Source organism: Eretmochelys imbricata, chromosome 1 (assembly GCF_965152235.1).
Source record: "Eretmochelys imbricata isolate rEreImb1 chromosome 1, rEreImb1.hap1, whole genome shotgun sequence".
In the NCBI taxonomy this organism is placed as follows: Eukaryota; Metazoa; Chordata; order Testudines; family Cheloniidae; genus Eretmochelys; species Eretmochelys imbricata.
In genome coordinates this window covers 112,019,519-112,042,731 of record NC_135572.1, presented here as the reverse complement: position 1 = coordinate 112,042,731, position 23,213 = coordinate 112,019,519, and the positions used below count along the sequence as shown (strand labels likewise).

General features: G+C 43.3%; 1 protein-coding gene across 1 annotated transcript; it reads right to left on the bottom strand.

Annotated features, from left to right (window-relative positions):
- Positions 1-2,071: 2,071 nt before the first annotated feature.
- F10 (coagulation factor X) lies at positions 2,072-23,075 on the bottom strand. Its single transcript, XM_077813640.1, has 8 exons — positions 22,916-23,075; positions 19,275-19,435; positions 16,924-16,948; positions 12,699-12,812; positions 10,450-10,581; positions 8,302-8,597; positions 6,918-7,035; positions 2,072-3,480 (listed from the first exon to the last, which is right to left on the bottom strand). Exons 1-8 carry the CDS (start codon positions 22,992-22,994, stop codon positions 2,933-2,935), a joined length of 1,473 nt encoding a protein of 490 aa, XP_077669766.1. The 5' UTR covers positions 22,995-23,075; the 3' UTR covers positions 2,072-2,932.
- Positions 23,076-23,213: the final 138 nt, after the last annotated feature.

The window sequence follows — 23,213 nt, the reverse complement described above, 5'->3', positions numbered from 1 at the left end:
GTTTTGCAGGATATTATATGAAATAAGATGGGTGGGAGGCAGACTTACACAAATAATTTAGTACTTTTGCAGTGGTGGGGCCGCACAGCTGCAGTGTGTAGCTGCTGCAGGATGGGGAAACTGCTTGAGACAAGAAACTATTTTGACTCCGCTGAGCAGGATGAAAGCTGACCCTGAGAACTATGTTTGGATTTTTAAAGATAATCTAGCTCTGAACACAAGAGATGATAAATTCACTTAAACACATCCATAGAAGGCTGACATTTCCGTTCCAAGCACATTAATTTTGTGCACTTACGTGTTCTTTTGGTATTCTCTCTTTGCATCTCTGTGACTGTCACTATAATGGATCCATTTTATTATTTTTCCCCTATTTATCTGAACTCTCTCTGATCCCCCAATCACCTGCAACTCTCACATAATCTCCCATCTTCTGATAGCTTGAGACCCTTTTATGATCATGTCTTCAACAAAGAACCGTGCTCATTTTATTTTCTAACTGACCCCACCACAAAGGTCTCGTGGCTTCAGAAGGAGGGTTTTCTTTTTTTGAATATAGCTCTGCACAAACTCAACATGGGCCTAACAGGGAAAAAGAGGTTTTGGTTCACACTTTTTAAAGAGGCTGCAGATGGGAGAGAGGAGGTGGTGTTGTGCATGTTAAAATGAATCTCTAGCGATCAGCCCAGTTCCCATGGTCCACATTTAGTTTGGTTATTGTTGGTACCACAGCTGGGCAAATCATTCAAAAGTCTAATTTGAACTCCATCGCTATGAAGCAATCCATTTCTATATTGAAAATAAAAACCCCTTAGCGTGGACTAGGTTTGAATTCATTTGCCAGTCAGCCCCGTGACTCAGAGCTAGATGCTGCTGAGTCTCACCCTTCCTGCCTGGAGACTAGGGATCAGCACTCTGCAGAACTCTTCCTACTCCACCACCTTCTCTGGACGCAGCAGAGAGGGCTCTCTTCAGGGCTGGGATCTATGCAGAAGTGGTGGGGACCACAGGTGCTGACTTTCGTTTTTGCTGGTGGATGCTCTTCGCCGCCCCCTCCCCTCCCATGAGAGCGTTGGGCAGGGTGTTGGGGTGGGGAAGAGGCTGACCAGGGGCAGGGCCTTGTGGCAAAGTGGTGGGCAGGGCCTTGGAGGAGAAGAGGCTGAGAAGCAGGACCTTGGCGTGGAGCAGTGTGTGTGGCCTCGGGCCAGGTGCTAGGGCCCACAAAAGATTAATTCAGCCCTGAGGGTGCTGAGCACCCCCTATTTTTTTCAGTGGGTGCTTGAGCCCCAGAACACCCACAGAGTCGCTGCCTAGGGTGGGGACTGTATGACCAGCACCCCACATTGAGTAGGGACAGGGCTGGGTGGGAACAGCATTGCCTGCACATCACCCCCACTGAAGTTACAGCAATAAGTTTATACAGTTTAGGGCTTTACCTAGAGTATTACCTTTCCCATGAAGGCCTCTGTGTAGGTCCTTTTAAGTGAGATCCTCAGGGCAGCCAACCAGGGGTCATCCTTAAGAGCCAAAATGGCAGGAAGCAGAGAGCAAGCCAATGTGGGCACGGGGGGTGGGGGGGAAAGGAGCTGGTGCAGAGACCCTAATGCTCCCGGGGATCCCCTAGCATTTGTCAAGTAGGGGTTGGATCCCATGGCGCATTATGTGTGTGGGTCAAACCCTACCTCAGGTGGAACAATTTGGTGGGAACTCCATGATGGCCTCTGCTGCAGGTTTTATCTCAAATGGAGCAACTTACAGCTCAAAATGTTTGCTGGACAAAATGCTAGAAAATTTGACATTTTGAAGAGAGAGAATGAAAAAAGTATTGAACCCCCAGAACTATGTAATTTGATTACAAATTAATCAAAGGCCATAACAGAGTTTCACTTCTTTATAAGGAGCCCGTCATCTTGTTATGTAATGACTTATTTTTAAGCTGTGGGAAGAGGCCCATATTTATTCTCCAACTTGACATAAAGCAGATGCAGTGTGTCAGACTCAGCTTGGGAGGACACAGGCTTTTTCTAGTCTTCAAAGAGATTTTGTTCATATATATATTTGCAAATGCCTATTTACTAAATAAATATAGATAACACTTTATTTTGTTGGTAAATGCAGATATACAACAATATTGCATTTCTATAGAACATGCATTTCACCTACAACATCCACATTAATACTAAATTAATTAATTAATTGTCCACAAAAGAAACAAGAGTGATAAAGTATTTTAAAAAGAGAAACAAACAGATATATGATGAATATATATGATTTCTGGATAAGAATCAAGTTTTTTTTCTATTGACTGTACTCTGTTTAATTGAAACAGACATTTTGTTTCTATGAAATACCCAGTTATTTAGTATCAATTGTCTAAGATTTATTTGCTGCACAGTTTTAGCAATGAGTAACCTCTCTGCCTTCTTTAGCTTTTTAATGTGTGTGTGTAAGTGTCATTTGGAAGATTAGACCGTTTGCCCTGAGGCCATAAGGCTTTGGAAATGCTCTGTCTAATTTCAGCAATGTCCCACACCTATTTTTAGATAAATGCTATTTGTACATTTGTCTTGTCTCTCCCACTCATTATAACTAGAGTATGTTCATCCAAACAAACGAACAAACCCACAACAACCCTACGTTTCCTACAGATCAATTTGGAAAACTGTAAATCAGGAACCCAAAGTGGAATCTAAAGAAAAAAAAAACCAATCTTGTTTCATGAAAGTCCTTAAATCAAACAGAGCATTGTTTTAAGTGCAAGTACGCATGCTGAAAACCATGTGTTAACTCATGAAGAAACAGTGTTGTAACTCTCTAAAGGAAATAGGAAGCTGTCTGGAAAGAATTTCAGCAGAAGTGCTAAAAAAAACTGAACTCTTATTTATGGATCAGCTGAGTGTCAGAAACATAATGCTAAATTAATTTCATATAATTAAGGGTTATGTCTTAATGTCCTTTTTAGCCAGCCTTGGAACTTTGACACTTTTGTATACACTCCATATTTGCCTTTCCTTGCACATCCTTCTCCCCAGCTGACTATACCAGTAACAAAATAGGTGTCCTTGTATTTAGTAACATGTGGACCCCCACTGTCTCCCTGACATGCATCTTTAGTTACATTGTCATAGCCAGCACAGAACATGTTTTCTGTGATCGCAAAGTTAGTAGTTTGCTTGCATGAATTTCTATCAATATAGGGGACTTCAAGCACTTTAAGTTTGTTGGATACCCGTCCATGTTCAAAAAGACGTCCAAAACCACTAACAGTTCCAGATTTTTGATTCATCAGAATTTCGTTAGCAAATTCCGCATCAGGAAGGCATGCCGGGATAACATACCGAGAAAACTTTATAGGTTCCTTTAATTTTATAAGGGCTATGTCATAATCATAAGTTGCCAAAACAAATTTACCATGTACAAATATTTTTTCCACAGAGATCATCATTTCCGTGTTTTCTTCCTTATCTCTGTCCACTTCCCCTGTGTGAAATCATTAAAAATATAATTATTATGAGACACAGTACAACAAATGAAAGAAAACACTTCCTAGAAAAACTAAGGGACATATACTCCATGGCCTTGCACTTTTTGTAGTCTTTTCTATGGGCAAATCAGATGGACAATCCTCCCAACCTGATTTGGGAGCATTTTACTTGCACTTTGCACAGGAATAGATGACTACAGAAAGTGCTAAACAAGTGGCGAGTTAGGACCTTAGCGTTAAAATGGTGATTTTATTTAGGAATGTAATACAATGTTTTGTTCGCCATTGCCTACCACTTGGGCCATATAGGATAGGCATTCTCACAAGTGTAAATGGGATTTGGCCCTTTATTTGGCAACATACAAAACAATTTGGAAACACAGCTTCTTTGTGTTTCAAAATTCTTTAACATTCTCGCTATCAGCAAAAAATAACAGTGTCCCACATATTTTAGTGTTGTTGCATGGGGTTTCTTTGGGAACTGGATGGGTTGGGACTTTGGGTTTGATAATGTTTGTAAATTTTCTGGCTTGCTGTTGTACAAAGGGCATCATTTGCTTTTGTTGTATAACTACGAACTATATTTTTGGGAGCCTAAAGCTTGCGATGAGTTCTTTTTGATAAATTAAAACAACAACAACTATTGAACAGGTCATTTTTAGGCCTTTCCAAATTTGCAGCATATTTCAGATCAATATCTAAATGTTGTCAAATACATATATTATTACCACCTTGATGCTATTTGATGAATTCTCCAAGGTTTGGTCTACACACAAAGTCACATCAGTTGAAGTAAAGGTGTGATATTAAACTGATTTAGCTAAACTAGTGCATCTTTATGCATGTATGCTCAGGTTTAAATGTAATTTATATCGGGTGTAAACTAAACTAGTTTAAGTTAAGTCTAAACCAACGTAATATTGTCCACTCGCAAAGTTGTATTAGTTTAGCCAAACTGGTTTAACATCACACCTTTCGGTGTACCTTTGTATGTAGGCAACTTCCAAGAGAGAGGGGTTCATCCACAGTCAAGCCGCCACTTCTACATCTAAGAAGGTATGTCTGTCAGACCTTGACTCCATATGAAGTACTATAGAAAGGGGTTCTACAGCTTTTGGTCTTTCTGCCAAGACCCTCTGGCCCACTGTCTGTAAGTCTGGTCTGGGCTTCCCCAGCTGCAGCATTCCTGGGAAATATGACAGTCTTAGCTGGCTGCAAAAATTCTCCAAGATAATCAACTCCTACTCTGTTGAGGGTTTTGTAGATTGGCATTAGGATTCTGAGTTTGAGGCAGAAGCAGATGGAGAGCTGATATTTATGTAATGCTATGGGAACCTGAAATATGATTTTAATAATTTATAGATAAACAGATATGATCCATTGTTTATATATAATAAAGATCCTATGAAAAAAATTAAAGACCCAAACAGAAAAAAGCCCCCATAAAAACCAAAACCAAAGATTGATAACAATGCAAATAACCTAATTCTGAACTGACCACCTTTGTACTTTTCACGTTTTTGTGTGTATTTCTAAAGCACCTTTTGCCGTAGTATTTGTGCGCTCTTATCATTTATTTAACAGAAATCAACATTTCTCAGATTTTGGAATACCCTTCTCCCCAGCTTCCTCCAAATCTACGAACTGCACAGGGCCATTCTCTAAGGGCAGGGTGGGAGGGTATGGTAGACCAAACAGGAGTCAGTCACCAGAGGGTAACCAATACTTACAGGGTGGAGCAAGCTTACAAAAAGAGCATTGTGTGTCCTCCATCACAACCTGAAGACGATGGCACTTGGACCCTGGCTTATCTCGGTCAGGAGTGAATTTCATAGCTGAGGTCTCTATTGAGACTGCCTAGCCCCTATCACTCTCAGAGCATGTCTACACAGCAGCTGGGAGGGAGGTGTGATTCCTGGCTTGGATAGAGACAGACATACTAGCTCTGCTTAAGTTAGCGTATTAGAAGTAGTATGATGGCTGTGGCAGCATGAGTTAGCTAGCTGCTTGACTGCAATCCTGCCTGACCCCTTGGGTATGTACTCAAGCCATCGCTCGTGCTACCACGGCTCCACTGCTGTTTTTACTGTGCTAGCTTTAGGGTGACCAGACAGCAAGTGTAAAAAATCAGGACACTGGTTTCTTTTTGGAGGGGGGGGAGTAATACTTGTCTATATAAGACAAAGCCCCTAATATTGGGACATCTGGTTGCCCTAGCTTGAGCAGAGCTAGTGCATATATGTCTACCTGAGCTGGGAGTCGCACCTCCCAGTTGCTATGTAGGCATATTCTCTGTTACCAGGGAGCTTTGGGTCAACACACCTCTACTGATTGCAGCTGCTGCAGAAGTCCATAAGGGATGAGGTAATCTCTGAAAGAGCTGGGTTGGAGCAGACCACTGGCTTATCACCATCACCTATGTACTATATATGGCTTGCAGGAAAAATGGGGTCTGTTCAGATGGGACAGACAACTCCTCCATTCTGGCTTTGGTTTAATTTGTACCTATTGTTTTGGAATGGGCTGCTTCTTTTTCTTTGCTCCTTTGAAGACTTTCGTATTGAAGAATCAATACAAGGTTTTAGAGTGTGATCTAAAGATGGTGAGGCAAGGGCTCTTTCTTGCTTTCTTTTGGAGAGTGTTCCAAGGTCTTGGAGGTGATTTTGTATGTGAACTAGAGATTAGATACTGCTATGCTGGCTTTTTGAAATGCACCAGGATAGTTGCTGAAGTGGTACTCTCTTGAGTACATCTTCAGTGTGATTGCATTGATTTCTGCCAGAATTCATGGTCACAGCAGCAGTGCCCAATGGTTCATGGTGCCAAAAATGGCGGATATTATTCTATCATCAGAGTAATTTAACCTCTGTCCATCACCACCGGGAGATCCCGTCAGTCTCACCAGTGCAGTTTCAGAACTCTCCCATCGGCTTAGAGCGGCTACATGGGAGACCATACAGCGGCGCAGATGTGCCATTGTAAGCTCTCTAGTGTAGCCATAGCTTAAGTTTCCTTTAGTTTAAACCTGTTTCAGTTAATTCATCTTAACTTTCCCGAGTGTCCTAGTGTAGCTAAAGCCTGAGATTTCAGAGTTTCTGGCTAGTAAAGAGGGTGAGATTTTGGAAAAGGCATATTCTTAGTATCTTGAGGAGAGAAAGGAGGGGTAAAATTGCTAGAACTATTGTTCTTTATCATGTCCACATAGTTCACCAAGAGGAAAAAGAATTTCCACTGATGCCAGCTACAAAGTGAATCACTCATTTCCGTACCAGTCCAGGGACAAATTGAGGCAACCATGATAGCTGACAAGACAAAATGAAAATCTATGAGGAAAGAGGCAGAAAGCATCCTGCATATGGAGATTAGAGGACAGATTGTTAGTTATTAATACCTGTTCTTGTACTAAAGGAATAAAATAATAACAGTCACTTACCGACAACAACTTTAATGATTTTAGATTGGTTTATGCAGTGAGCTGCAGTAAGTATATAGAACTGGTTCAAAATTGTCCCTCCACAAAACCCTTCCTTGTCTTCATTTATTAGAAGAGCCTGCAAGGAGATAAAATGGATGACTCCAGAGGATAGAAAAACATAAGAATTCATAAATAGCTGGTTAAAATTAAAGCAACCTTTCCTTCATAGGTAATAGGATTTTACATACTGTACATACATACAACTACAATACATACACCTGGTGTGTGTATATACAGGCAGTCCTTGGACTTATGACAAATTGGTTCCTGAGAATTGCATCGTAAGTTGAAAACGTTGTAACTCAAATCCCATAGGAACACTGTGGGATCGAGCATCAAAGTCGGAACCGACATTGTACAGTTGGAACGGGATGTCAATTAACAAACGTCGTAAGTGCTGTTCCGTCATAACTCGAACATCATAAAGTCGAGGACTGCGTGTATTTGTATCTGCCCAGCAACAGTATATATACACCCCTGCTGTCCTTCAAACAACCCCCCAACTTCTCCAAGCCATCATCAGAAGCAAGCTCCCTACAGGCCAGGACACACCAACTCAAACTGGCATCAGACCCTGCCAGAACAGATGATGCAAAACCTGCAGATGTATCCCTGCTGCTACAATGATCACTATCTCCCACAACACACCTTTCAAGATCCATGGGTCCGACATGTGCCTATTACAACACGTGATGTACCTCATCCAGCGCACTAAATGCCCCAACAACTATGTGGGTGAAATCCGACAGTCACTACTCTTCGAATTAACACAGAAAAATGATAAAAGACAAAAATACCACATCAGCCGAGGGTGAACACTTTTCACAAAGGGATCACTCTATATCTGACCTATCAGTCCTCATGTTCAAAAGAAACGTGCACAACACCTTCAAAAGATGAGCCTGAGGACTTAAATTCATAACTGTCCTAGAGACTAAAAATCATGGACTGAACAGAGACACTAGATTTATGGCTCGCTGTAACAATTTGTAACCCTTAACCCTCAGTCTCTCCCCCCACCCCTCCTGCCTTCAGCCCAGCATTTTTTGTTCCTCCCCCCCGCCCCATGACTGGAGAGCTGGTAACAGGCCACCTCACCATGAATGGTCCCTCGCAATGTGTGTTAACTACTTATACTAAACAATTTGTTCATCTGAGTACATTTCCCAGACCTGAGGAAGAGCTCTGCGTACGTTTGAAAGCTTGTCTCTCACCAACAGAAATTGATGCAATAAAAAGATATTACCTCCCCCACTTTGTCTTTCTAATATCCTGGGACCAACACAGCTACAACATTACTGCGTATCTCTCTATGTGTAAGATATAAAACATACATATTTACCTGCCACGGACATTCACCAGGCAAGCAGTCATTACCACCTACTATCCTCGTATGAGGGTTTGGAGACACGTTAGTTTTAGGATCATTCTCTGTTCTATTGGGAGCTTTTGTTTCATTCTGAAGAAGATGATCTGGGCTGTCTGCGATACTGGTGATGTTTCTGTGGCTTGTCCCATTGTTGCTATACAGTTCATTGGGGTTGCCATCTTGTTCACTGGTAACACTGCTACTGTTACCAAATGAAATCGCTGACCTCTTTTTTCTCTTCACATAAACTTTCCCACATGGGAAAGGCTCTGTAAGGACAACGATGAAAAGTTAGGATTTGATGTCCTAACAATATGGTAACTTTAGACATTTAAATGGACACTAGTCCCTTCAGGACAGCTAAGTTGAGTGGAGAGTTTCATGGTTAGAAAGCTCAATATGTGACCTTTCTTGTTCTTCTATTCATTTGTAATGTCCAAGTACATTTATTGATGTTTGTTTTTTATCCTGAACAAACAATTTCAGTGCACTTTTTTTTTAACTTCCAGAAGCTCAGCATTCATAAGAAGCCCTACAGTAAACAAATGTGTGCCTAGGAGGGAGGAAAATGATTTGTACGTAAATAGGTATCACTTTCAGGGTTTCAAATGTTTGTATAAATAATAGAAAGAAGAGAAAACATACTCTATAAATGACAAAAAAAAAATAGTGTAACCATGTCCTTTAAAAGCTGAATCATTTACCAGATTATCTTTAGAACAGCAGATTCCATGAAATTTTTCAAGACACCAGCAGGGGCTTGGCAGACAGCACAGAGCCTAAGACCAGATTGGACCAAAACCAATCGCATTTCTGTTGTCCTAAGGCATGTCCACAGTGCTAAGTTTTATGCACAGTGCTCAATTTCTATAGAGACAATGCTGAGCAAACAATTTCACTGAAAGTATGCTTTCAAAATCTTTAAAATGAAATGTTTTCAATTATTCAAATTGTTATGATTATGCATCCACTATTACAAAAAATGAGTATGTGGGCAAAGTGCTATATTTTAGGACTCATATGACTCCTTTAAACATAGGTTTTTTTTAAAACTTATAAAGGATGTCATAAGCTCAATCATTTATTCTATTTTTTTTAATTTAAGATTAATAATATGTGAGGAACTGAATACCATCATTGTTATGTAAGTAGAGCTTGGTTGTTTTATAAATAATGTCAGTGTATATTAATTTATAAGGTTAATCTATATTAGTATGACCCAAGCAGTTTATAAATGTAGTATTTTGTGTTCACTTTTTTTTTTTTTTTAAATGGACCAAGCTCTACTTGAGGGAAAACTGTTTAAATGAGAAACAATTGCAAGTATAGTTTTCTGTCACCAGTGCTCTCTGTGCATTCAGATAATCACCATGGGCCATATCTTGCAGAAGGATGAGTGTCTTTGACTCCCATTCAGTTGGATTGAAGGTGCTCAGCTCCTTCCAGGATCACAGGCAGGAGGCCTTAAAAATGCGAACTAGGCATCACCAGTGCCAAATCCAAATTGTTCATGCCACCAAAGTATCCTAGACCACCAAAAGGCTGGTTTTCAGTATACTAGAAATCTCATCACCATCTGCAACATCAAGTGGCAGGACAGGATCCCCAACACTGAAGTCCTTGCAAAGTGCCAAATCCCTGGGATCGAAAGCATGCTCATCAGAGCTCAACTTTGCTAGGTCAGACACATGGTCCACATGGAGGTTTCCCGTATACTGAGAGCGGCGCTCTTCTGCCAACTGAGCACGGGAACCTGCTCTAAGGGTCAACCCATCCTCAGGTATAAAACACCTTGAGGGCCAATTTCATAGTGTGCAAGATAGACATTAAAACCTGGGAACTCTTTGCACTGGGCAGACCCTGATGGAAGGGTCTGTGCCATGAGGCCACGTCCACTTCTGAGGAGTGGCGTGTGAGGTCTCTGCAGAAGACAAGAGCATGTCGTAAAGCCAGCACCTCAAACCCTCCCCCCAGTGGCGACTACCCTTGCAAGACATGCAACCACATTTGCAACTCCCCGATTGGACTTGTTTCCCATGTGAGAAGCAATAAAAACCAAACCAATCCAGAACTCAAGTCAATACTAGCTGAACTCTCATCCATCAAAGCATTACTTCATACCTGTCGGAATACAAGATTTTTCATCTGGTCCCAGAATATAGCCAGTGGCACAGAAGCATACAACACCGTTTCTTTCAGGTCTGCAGAAGTGGCCACAATCGCCATTGTTCAGCTTGCAGTATTTTGGTATAACTAGACACATTTGTGTGAAAATGACAAAGAAATGGTGACTTTATAAAGGCATATGCAGTTGATAATTCTTGTAAATTTGGGCCAGAGCCTTTGTCTTTTTCTTTGCAATGTTTCAAACATGCCTCTGGCAGATGCATTATTCCTCATGTTGCAATAGTGCCCAAAACGTGCTAGACACTTTCAAACCACAGATGAAGACACAGTCTCTGCCCCAAAGAATGGATAGTTTAAAAAGGCAAAGACAAACAAGTGGTGGGGGAAAGGAGTATAACATACAAGCAAAGAGATCAGGGTGCTGGTAAGCATGTTATTCCTCCCTCCCTCCCTCCCTTTATACTTCATGTCCCTCATTGTTCTCCCCAAACCAATTCCAGGCCTCAATTCCGATAACCTTCACCCTTCTCTCCCAGCATTTGAGAAACATTACCCATTCACTCACAAGATAAATAAATAAGTGGATGACTTTTTCCATTTGGTTATGTCTACACTACAGCCTATGTTGGCAAAACTTATGTCGCTCAGGGGTGTGAATATTCCACCCCCTTGAGTGACATAAGTTACACCGACAGAAGCATTTGTGTGCACAGCAGAAATTCTCCTGCTGACATAGCTTATGCCACTGGTGAAGATGGGGTTTTTTATGCCAAGGGGAGAGTGTCTTTACCAGATATGCTGCAGCAGTTCAGCTGTATCGGTACAGCTGCACTGCTGAAGCACTGTACATATAGAGATACCGTTAGTTTCTTGTAGCTGTCCCAGTAGAAGTGAGTATTCAGGAAGGATTTAGATGAAGAGAGGGAACCTCAAGGAGAATGGGGTGCCCAGGAGGGTAGAGAGTCACTGCATTATCTTCTGTAAATCAGTCTCCCCTGATTTGCCTCTTCCTCCTCTTTCTAGACAATAAGTGGTGTAATACCAGATGAATTGTATCTGGGAGTGCAAATAAGGTGCTTTTATATTAGTTAGGTCCTGCAACCCTTACTCATCCGAGCATTCTTACTGAGTTCAGCCTGATTGTGAGGTAAGTATTACCCACATCAATAAGGGTTGTAGGACTGGGCACCTGCTTTGCAACATTAACAGAAGTTTTTGAGCATTTTTTAACCGTATCTATTTGCAAAGACATGGTAGTTTAATGGTTTACTGCACTGGCCTAGGTCCTAAGCCAGTGTGGCAGAGCTCTGACCTTGTCCCCGTGGGTCCCACGCTTCCAGGCGGTTTATGCTAGCTTCAGAGGCTCACTGCAACCCTCCATGTAGCCCTTTTCTCTCTAGGACCAGGGATACAGTCTACTGAGCCCTTTTCATCATAAGCCAGCAATGGAGGTTGGTGAGAAAATTCCCACAGTTTCTGCTACTATGGCCTCATGCCAAAACAGTTTAGCCTCCTGTCCTGACAGGGACCTGTTTTCCCCTTCCAGGAAGTGTTTCTGTAGTGGCGGGTTGGGGGCAGGGGCAAACCTGGGCCTGCCCTCTACTCCAGGTTCTGGCCCAGGGACCCTAATGATAGCAGCTGTTGGCAGCCAACCTTTTACTGCCAGAGTTGCTACATTTCCCTGGGCCACTTCCCCACAGCTCTCCTGCTTCTTCCTTCTTTACCCTTACCTTAGGGCTCCCTTACCAATGACTTGAGGGTGTCTTCATTAACCAGCCCTTCAACCACACTTCCTCTCCCCTGGCTCCTCCCTGCCTGACTGGAGTGAGCCCTTTTATATTATCAGAGGGGCCTTAATTAGAGTCAGGTGGTCACATTAGCTTAATGGCCTCACCTGACTCTTTGCAGGTTAATTGGAGTCAGGTGTTCTTATTAGCCTGGAGCAGCCCCTGCTCTGGTCAGTCAGGGAACAGAAAGCCGTTAATCCAGTGGCCAGTATATCTGCCTTCTGCTACTCTGCTGTAGGCTTCGCCCGCCCACTTCCTGGATCCCAATAAGGCTAGTCTGCTGTACCCAGCTGGCCTGGGTCTATTGCAACAGGTATTGTTTGTTTCAGACCTGTCAAAACTTTCCAACCCATATTCTATCATTTATTCCTTAACTCTAAGGAAATGAGAAATATTGTCTACCCATTGGTTCTTTGAATATTTCATCACCATCCTACAGTAAAAACAAAAACCTACCAGATTCACAGTTTTTGCCCTGATATCCATCCAAGCATGTACAAGTGTATGTGCCAATTCCATCTTTACACGTTGCACCATACTGACAAGGATTGAGTTTGCACTGGTCCCCATCTACAAAAAGAGGCCACAGCAGCTTTTAAGATACAGCATAAACATTTTTATTAAGATTTGAAGTATTCCTGGATGATGAATTTTGTTACTGTCCTTTTTGTTATTTGTATTTAAAATGTTATCCCAAGATAACCCTATGAGATTTAAAACTGCATTTCCCAAAGGGTCCTAGAGCAACAGTAAACAATGACACCTGGAATACATACAGTTTAATATCATGCACTAGCCTTATCATACACGTACATTTTGTGCTGCTTTAACATTTGTATGTAATGGATCATGTTCCGAACAGAACCAAAATGTTCAAAACTTCCCATAAACTGGAAATTCCCGAAAATTTTCATTTTGGAACCACCACCACATGGTGTATCTCCCCACGGACCCTGGCAGCCGCTGACTGAAATTTACATGATAATTGCCAGTTTCACAGATGCCTAGCACTGAACAGCGGTTGTGAAAGTGACAGAATTCCTATGCAAGCCCACCACACAGATTGCCCCAGGCTGGGCACCCCAGGGCTTCCAGGGTCTCAGGCCAGCTGGCTCTCTGGGCAGCCCAGCTGTCAGGACAGCTGGATCACTAGGTTGTGGGAGTTGGGCAGTCCAGCGAGCCTGCTGGCCTGGAAGTTTGGAAGCACTGGGGCCCCCAGCCCAGGGATAAACCACATGCCAGGGCTGCCCCAGAGGTGCAGCTCCTGAAACATGTCCCAGGATTTTCAGGCTCTTAGCTCTGCAGCATGGAGTCTGGAAGCCTTGAGAACCCCATCTTGAGATGGGGCTCCCAGGCATTCCAAGATCCCTACTTAGACTCAGGAACCTAGATTGAGATCCCCTGGCTAGAGCCTGGACTCTTAGGGTTTCCATGCTCCCCAGCAGAAAGCCTGGAGTCCCTGAGAACCCTGGCTCAAGCCAAGCCTCTCAGAGCTTCCAGGCTCCCTGATGCAGAGCTGGGAGACGAGCCAGTTTACAGCAGGTGCTCCCAGGCTTACATTTCATGGCAAGGAGCCTGAAAGCCCTGGGCTCCCCAGCAGCCCCCAGGTGAGCTGTGGTTCAAACAAGTGGTTCACTGAAAGTTCATCAAACCTGATAAGTTTCCGCAAAACATTTTGGGTTCCAAGAATTGGTATTTTCTGACAAAAGGCTGCTAGAAACTCCTGACCAACTCTACTCATGTATTGTGAAGCATAACTCTGCCTCCTACAGAAAAGGCTTCGATACTACTTCATTGTCAGAGAGTGCAACATTTGTGCTGAGGGTTGTGAAGGCCAGATAACCCCAAAGATCTTAGGGGAAACCCAAAATCTTCAGATAACAGGAGAGATGGCTCAGGAGTGTCCCCTATTCTGCTGGTATTTTTCCTTGTATTACCTAGCCGTGGTATTGCAGTCCCCAAGCAATCAAAATCGTGAGTCAGGCCCCTACAAAATCATGTGATTGGCTGAAAATTCATGAGATTTTTAAAAAATTAATAAATTTGGTGTTCCTATGATTTGTCTTGCAGCCATTGAGCTTTTAGGGGTCACATTTTCAAACTCTTCTCCACGGCCACGATGTTTTTTTTAAAATGATAACTGAGATTCTTACCTAATCTGGGGTTTTAAGAAAAACACCAAATATTGTGACAGTTGACACCCCTGCAGCAGGGAGGCAAGGACAACCACGAACATGGGAGTAGAGTGGTATAGCTACAGTGCTTTATTACTAAATTACCTCCCCTCTGTGCCTCTTTGAACTTGGGCTGCCACCATTATCCCCTGTCTTCCTCTCCTTGGGCTGCCTCTTTACAGGATAATCAGGAAACCAAGTGACTTTCCGGCTTATCTGCCACAGGGTCATAACCACAGTTAACTCGTTTCCCATTCTTAGGGTATATCTTCACTGAAGAGTTAGCCTGGGCTATAGCTTGGGTGTTGCCCCAACCCCTGTTCTGTCTACACAGAAAAACCTCTAACTTGGTCCTGAAGGTGCTTTAGGCCTGTGCTAGCAGGCATGACTGAGTATATAGGCTTGAGCTTGGGTTTTGCTTCAGCCTGGGCTGGCAACCAACCTACTTTGCAGTGAGAATGCAGGCTAATCAAACCCAGGTGCTGCTGGACCTCTAAGTTTATCCACAATTCTACCTGGACTGTACTTTCTCTTCTACCTCCCCGCTCTTTCTGCGCTGTAAATCACCTACACTGGCTCAGCGTATTAACCCTACATTAGTCTGCTCCATTTTTGCTGAATTTCCACTGCGTTTGAACTGAGATGCAGTTCAAGAAATCCTCTTCCTGCGCTGCCAGTTGGCCAGAAGCGGACACTGGCCTTCTGGTAAAGATGTGATAACAGTAAGACCCATCCTTTGGGGAAATGTACCCCAAATGACACTTTTATGTCTAGCGGACAGGAAAGAACCAGAGGAGCAGAGAAGTCAGCCTGGTATACTACAAATCACGTTGTGGTTTGCAGAGTGAATTCCGTAATGTCATTCTTGTTAAAAGTGCCTGCTGCCACATGCTGTTTGATTTCCCTTTCAGAACTGTCTGTACTAATGAATAGCTCCGATTGGAAGTCATTTGCATACAGTATTGTTCTCATGTCACTGCCAGACAGCAGCTCTATGCCAGGGGCAGAGAGAGAGCATGCTCACCCTGTGAATGAATTCATAGAGCAGCTCAGATTAATGCACTGCTAAGAACCATGGAATATCCCACCAGAAACCCGTCCCAGCACATGGGTCTGGCACAGTTGGTGCTTTGCACTGGGGATGCTCTACCTGTGCTAGGCTAGCTTGTGCTAACTGTGCAGTGAAGACATATGTGCTGTCCTGTGTGTGTTGGAGGTAGGGTTACTACCTTTGAAATGCAAAAAAAGGCAACCCCCCTCCAAGGCAAGTCCGCCTGAAACAAAAGGCAACTCCACAACCCCCGCTTCTACAGTCACTTACAGTATCTAGAGAGATAACACACATAGATAAGATTGATCATATTGCACATCTCCTTGCTCTCACATGACTCATACCCTCTCTTACACACGTGCGGTGCGCTTGCGTGTTGGTGGCCAGACAGATGCCATATTTTCCAACTGTTTTGATCTGTTATTGCTTAAACTGCGCAAGTGGGAACACTGCAGCTTCTTTAGCTGGACACAGAAGCCTTTAACATTAGATATCCCAGTGTATTATGATAATAATGTAAATCTTTAGACCCATGTAAAAAAAACCCCCAGCAGATTAAATTATTTTTCTGGCAACTGGCAAATCCATTAAATAAAACCTGGCCAGGCTGGTCAAATACTGGCCAGGTGGTAACCCTAGTTAGGAGTGATGAGGAAGGCCAGGTGCTTCTTTGCCATCATGAAGAAGACCCTTGGAATTGGGTAGGGGAAGATTTGACTTAGTGAACAAAGGAGAGGCGTGATGGGGTACGGGTACAGGAAGCCAATGGGCTCCTTTTAAAATCAGAAAATGGTAAGTAGTGGTGTCCCAGGGCTTGGGAGTGGTGTGCGTGTGAGATGTGTCCTTTAGGTTTGAGTCTGGGGAACTTGAAAGTCCAGACCTAAGCGAAAGGGCTGATTTGCTGTGAAATCCCTGTGTACTGGACTCCACAGTCCCGGTTTAATAAATTACTAAATCAGTAATGGTCACCATGCAAACACCATTGCAAACTGAAGCTTCTAGGGGTCACACAGCTGCGTTGTTTACTTATCAGTCAACAAATCTTTTCTTTTTCTTTTTTTTTTTTTTTTAATAAAGTGTGTTTCTCTCAGGGCTTGTCTACACTTACCAGAGGACTGGCACTGTGGCGATTGATGCATCAGCGGTCAATTTAGCGGGCTAGTGAAGACCCACTAAATCGACCGCAGATCGCTCGCCTGTTAACTCCTGTACTCCATCTGACCGAGAAGAGTAGGGGGAGTCGACGGGAGAGCATCTCCTGTTGACATTGCATAGTGTGGACCCCGCAGTAAGTAGATCTAAGCTACGTTGTCTTGAGTTACGCTATTCACATAACTCAAATTGCATAGCTTAGATGGACTTTTCCCTGTAGTGTAGACAAGGCCTCAGTGTCCAAAATGTTGTAATATGTATTCTCTAAGGTTTAAGAACAAAGTACAATTAAAGTATTCCTTACCTATATATTTATTCCAGAACTCATCCTAATGGGGAAAAACAACAGATAGGCAGAGATTAGTGAATCAGACTCTAACACAGAAGCTTTCATACAAATATACTAAAAATAGTTTTGTTTAAAGACACAGTTAAAGTGGAACTTCTTAAGTTGGATGTAAATACAGGCCCTTGCAGTGCAGTGTTCTACTTTAACTGAGTCTTTAAACAAAACCATGAAGTCTAGACATTTTTGTATCAGTGAAAGTTGAGCTACTCATCTAATAACCTGATCCCAGAGGGGGTTTTAAGAAAAAAAACCCACCAGATACAGGGAGAATTGGCAACACTGCAATCTATGGTGGGAGAATATGGCCCTGGTGATGTTTTGTATCTCAATTAGCTATGATCCTATATAAAGTTAACACTGAAAGAAGGCAAAGTGCTATTTTTTTCCTCTCTCTCTCATGGCCTCTTTTCTTTCAGTTTTCCTGGTTAAATATATAGCTTATCATCATATATTGCTTCTTGTAGATGTTCGCCACAGCTGAGCTAATATTTCTTAATTAGTCCACTTCCTAATATTTTGTGAATTTCATAGTGCAACCCAAACAATGCTTTAACAGACCTTGTTGCCTTAGGAGAAGAATAGTTGTAAGAAGTGAACTTGTTTGACTTCATGGAAGTTATTTGAATCCTGTGGTGGAAGAATAGGGCCATAATGCTCAATTATAAAGAGAAAAGTGACAACAACCCATGTTCAGGTCACAGTCAGCCTGAAGATCCTCCCCTACACTCCATTTACAATCCATAACCCGAACCACAATCTTCCCTTAAAATCCTCCTATGCCCTATGGCTCAGAGCAGACTCCCTATTTTCTGCCAGGGATACAGTATAAAATGTGGAAAAAAGAAAAGGAGTACTTGTGGCACCTTAGAGACTAACAAATTTATTTGAGCATAAGCTTTCGTGAGCTACAGCTCACTTCATCGAAAATGCGGGAATATAAATGTTACATCCAAGTTACTAACCTTCAGGCTATGTGGCTCTGCTTTCTTGATTTTTCTCTCACTTTCTGTTCCATCTTGCCTCTGCCCTCCCCCTAGTTTCTTTGTGCTCTTCCCCCAATGCCTCACCCACCTTTTGAAATACGTCTCCTCACCAAATTTCACTCTTTGCCTTCCAAACATTTTGTGTTCCCTTCTCTAGTCACCCCAATCCCCTGAAGTCTCTCTGGTCCCCATCTCTCCGTCCCTCTCCTTAACTCCCACATCTCTTTCCTGCTCCTTTGCCTTTCTCATTCCTGGTTTCCCTACTTGTGGCCTCCTATTTCTTCTCTGGCTGGCTCAGCCTTCTTCCTGCTGCCAAGAGTCAGGGCAAGGCTGGGACTCAGAACATAGGCTCTAAAACTAGCATTGGGATAAGCTTCCTCTCTGGTGAGGAAGGGGACATGGACTCTTCAAGGCCAGCCTAATAGATAACCTTCCTGCTGCCCAAAGGAGTCACTCTCCCTCTCCAAGACCTAAGGGGATGCTTTGGTTTTGCACAGGCAGAAAGCCAGCTGGAGAGTCAGATTATCACATGAGGACACTGAAAGGAGGTCATCATCCAGTATAGTCAGTAAGCCAGGCTGACAAGAACGGCCAGTAGCACAGTTGACCTCAGTTTGAGCCCGTGAAAAGACATCAGATCATCGAGTCCAGCCTGCTACAAGGTCCCTGATCCTCAGCTGATGAGCCTCAGCGTAAATTACAGCTGCACAGCAGCAGCTTTATCTTACACCACAGAGACAAGTTCTATGTGGAATAGCGAATCCAGCCCTTAAATGTCTGAGAAGTACCAGGCATTTGAGATAAGCTTGGTTAATATCTTACGAGAACTTTCTCCTCGGCAGTGGTTGCCATCTCAATCAGCCTTCTTGTACTCTCTCCATCTCATTTCAAATCTCATCTGAAGACATCTGTTCTGCCTGGCCTGTATTTCTTAATGCAGAAAGGGGCTCCACTGAACACACGCAGAGCTCAGGAGGGGTTGAGAATCCATCCTTTCAATATTTTATTCTAACAGTGTTAGAGATGCTCTAAGTAGGTCACTGTCTAAACTAAACAGATCAGAACCAGGTAAAAGTGAACAGGTGGCTTTAACATGATCTGATCTGGCAAGACCTGAACTAGGACTGGATGCCTTTTCAGATGTTGTACGTTTCACTCTGCTCCTCTGATGTTATAAAACTAAACTTTGCCATTCAGCCCACTTCTAATATTTAAAACAGAAAGAGCTCGAAATCACTCTGTGGGTTTAATGCTATAAGTAACTAGTGATATTAGGGGCCTTTCACCTGAAGGCCTACTTGTTTCATGTTGATTTGTCCTTACAGTTTTCTCTGTGTCTTCGAAGGCTTCTCTGGCTTCTTCTTTTGAGCAGCGTTCCTCATAACATTCTCTTTCAATGTTCCCTTTCTTCAGCTCCTCGAAAAAGGAATTAGCACGCTTTGTTCTTCCCAAAAACTTGTTTGCATTTTCTTCCTGTAAAAACACTAAATGGAAAGGAAATGACATGTATCATTTTAAAACTGATGCCAAAGAACTCCATTAGAAAGGAGTCAATAAGTTGAGTAAAAAAAACACATAACAAACCCGAATCTCTTTCTAGGCACCATTACCCAAAGCAGAATAAAAGATTCTGGCCCATATGTATCAACTCCTTATGCCAGCAAGGTATATCCCAGTATCCCTCCGAAAAGCCTGTTCAAACAGTTGCCCCTTGACAGGGTGTGGATGGACCCTGAAATTCTGTCTTACTTCACTTAATCTTGAAAATAAGAAAATGCAAATTGCTGCTTACTTTTCACTTTTTGATTCCCTGCTCTAGCACCAAATAAAGTCTCTCACACACCCACCAGGGCTGCACAGCCCAAGACAGGTTTCCCACACAGCAATTCCTCCTGGCTGCCGGGGGCTGCTGTGGCACTGACAGGTAGGAAGACCATGTCCGCCTGCTTTGTTCTGAAATGGTGAGCGAGCAGCAACAGTGGCTGCTTCAGGGGCTCGTTGGCCAGGAGGTGGATGGGACAGAGACTCCAGGAGGAATGAAATGGTAAGACAGGGATTCAAGGAGCTCACGGGTGAGACTGTTCCAGGAGCCCTGCCCCAGCCAACACAATCCCCAAGACTCCAGGCTTTCTCCGCCCGCATCTTCCCAAATGCTCCTGTGCTGTCCCAGGCTCTCCTTTCAGACCCAATAACACCCCAGGTTGCCCTCAATAATATCCCCATCTAATTGAAACGTCAGGGTAAGGTGATTATAATTGCATTCTGGTATTTAACTAACAGTGGCTACATATGAACATTGTGTCTAGCGCAGGTGGGGTCTGAGCTCATTTGTTTTAATAAGAGCAGAGCATAATGGTAAATATTTGAGAATGGGTGCCCCAGAGGTTAAAATGGCAGCTGCTATTTTATTAAATTGGAGAAGCAGTTCCCACAGGTCCATGTCAGTCACTTGAATGCATGAACAGTGCTGTTACTTCCAGAAGGGGGCAGGAATACATGCACGTAAATCATTATATTATTACCAGAGTCAACTATTGAGTGTACTAATCATCATCAGCTACTGTGCTGTAAACGCTGACATGCTGGTGGGTTTTGATAAACATACTGAACTCAGAAAGAGTGTTTTTCACACCGCAGGTCAGTGGCAGAGTTGGGGCTAGAATGCAAGTCTTATGGCCTCATGCCCTATCCAGTGGATCATGCGGCCTCCCTTGGCATAGAACATGCAGTTCCTGGACTGTTTTGTTGTACACCTGATTATTATTGATTGATTATTTTTATTAACTATGCACTTTAATGATCACTAAGGGAAATAAAGGGTTGTTACAAGGAGGGAGAAAAATTGTTCTCCTTAACCTCTCAGGATAGGACAAGAAGCGATGGGCTTAAATTGCAGCAAGGGCCGTTTAGGTTGGACATTAGGAAAAACTTCCTGTCAGGGTGGTTAAGCACTGGAATAAATTGTCCAGGGAGGTTATAGAATCTCTGTCACTGGAGATTTTTAAGAGCAGGTTAGACAAACACTTGTCAGGGATGGTTTAGATAGTACTTAGTCCTGCCATGAGTGCAGGAGACTGGACTAGATGACCTCTCAAGGGTCCATCCAGGCCTATGATTCTTTTAATTAGATTTGAGACAGTTGGTGTTTTGTTTTCAGGGGGAATGGCTGGATCAGCCTCAGCAGGCCAGATTTTGCCAGTGTTACCCACATTGGGTAGTACCTTACTGCCGCACGGATTCCCATTGATTTCAGTAGAACTACAGCCAGGATGTGGTCTAACTCTTTGTCAGTGTAGCTGTGGGTGTCTGGCTAAATGATTTACAGCCCATAGTTCACTCATTATCTTGCTTATCCTTAAATTAGTTTTCCTGCTCTGTAGTTGTGAGGAAGTGACAGGAGGCAGCTATGTACTAGTGTGGTTTTAATCGCTAAATGTTGCCGCCACTGCCGATTATTACAGCTAGGAATGGTGTATTTATGACCCAGTCTGTTCTGTCTGTGAGGCTGATCTCTTGCATCCCTAAATATTCCTGCCTCAAAACATAGTAGGCTGTTTGCCTGGTAAAGCAAAACAGTTGAGAAACATGCAAAGAGAGTCTTTTTGGAATCTAAACAGGCTGGCAAAGAAATCGCCCAGGGCGGAATCCTTGGAGGCTGATTTTGTACTTAGGAACTATTGGGTAGTTGTTTGTTTTAAGCAGTGTTTGGCTTGTTGGCAACTGCAGCACAATAGCACTTAAAGGACTTAAAGAATGGATAAAGGAAAAGCAAATCTTCTGGTCTATTTAAGGTCCCCAGGATGGCCCCCTTTCCATAGGATCTGAGCACCTCAAAGTCTTTAATGTATTTATCCTCACAAGTGCCCTCTGTGGTAGGGCAGTGCTATTTTGCCCATTTTACAGATGGGGAACTATGGCACAGAGTGACTGACAGAAGGTCACACAGGGAGTCTGTGACAGAGCAGGGAATTGAACCCCTGGCTTCTGGAGTCCCACGCTAGCTCCCTCTGGTCTCATTTGATTTAGGAAATTATCCACCTACCTGGCATCTCATTCCCAGGAAGCTACAGAGGATGTACATTCCTTACAAGATGGTATTGTAGCTTTGGGGGCATACGCAGTTTGACACTAGCCCTTTTTAAATTAAAATATAAACAACAGCAAACACTAAACCCTAAAATGTCTGTCTTCTTGCTCTCCTCTCTCTCCCACTCTTATACAGATCTTTATTCCTTTTCATTCCCCCTCCCCCATTTTGGTTTTTGTCTCTCCTTTCCCTGTTGTGTTCTCTCACAAGCTTATCTGCCTCTCCTCAGACTCCTTTTCACATGCTTTGAAGAAGTCGGGGAGGCACAGGGGCAGAGACTTCCCTTCCTACTGTCTGGAGCCACATCTCATTTCTTCTAATTGTTGGTTTCCCTTCTCCACTCTCCCATGCATCTCCCCCTCTCCTGGGGTGGAGGGGATTTCCCCCTTCCCTTTTATGTCTCCATTCCTCCTCCTCCAGTCTGCTGGGTGGAAAGGGACTACCCTCCCTCTCACTAGCTTCTGGGTTGAAGGGTAGTTTTTCTCCAAGGTGGGAGGTGTTGTTTTCTGCCTACCTCATCTCTGTGGGAAGAAACATTTCCTCTCTTTTTTCCTCTTTGCCACAGACAGGGTTTTATCTCCAGGTACTGCCTCTGCCCCACGCTTATCTGCCCCACACCTTGACTGGGAAAACTGAAAGTGTGGCCATGACATTAAAACTCTAGGCAAACCAGTTCATAGCGACAGTACCTGGTGCTGAAACTGATCACACACACGCTGCAGGTATGAAACGCCAACATGTAAGATGTCTGAGACACTCAAGCATGGGAGGGGGGACTCCCCTGGGCTTACTCTGCTCCTGTCCTGCCACATAAGAGCTCATTCCTCACGTAGAACCCCAAACCAGCCTCAGAGGCAAAAAGTCAAGATTCTCTTACCATTTCCTTCAGCTTGCAGGAGACCTGCTATGGAAGTGGAAAGCAGTATGAGGAGCAACAGGCCAGCCATGACACTCATCTGTAGAAAACAGTTTTCTCTCTCTCTTCCCACACTGCAGGGCTGTCACTGACCAAGGTTTAATCAGTACCAGACTTCCTGTTATGTGCTTTGCTGTGCTGTACTTCTTATCACAACAAATAGTGTTTATGCATGTTTGGACGTGGATTGTCCAACTTAACATGCTGATTGGATGGCTGGGCCTTTCTTGGCGATGTCATAGCCAGAACTGAATTAAAG

What these genes read in the sequence shown, in the direction of transcription:
- F10 (XM_077813640.1), bottom strand. Translation starts at nt 22,994, where the DNA reads ATGAGTGTCATGGCTGGCCTGTTGCTCCTCATACTGCTTTCCACTTCC. An exon ending in TCGAAGACACAGAGAAAACT is followed by an intron (nt 16,949 to 19,274) that starts GTAAGGACAAAT and finishes TTTCCCCATTAG; the next exon opens with GATGAGTTCTGGAATAAATA. An exon ending in AAAATCTTGTATTCCGACAG is followed by an intron (nt 8,598 to 10,449) that starts GTATGAAGTAAT and finishes TTGTCCTTACAG; the next exon opens with AGCCTTTCCCATGTGGGAAA.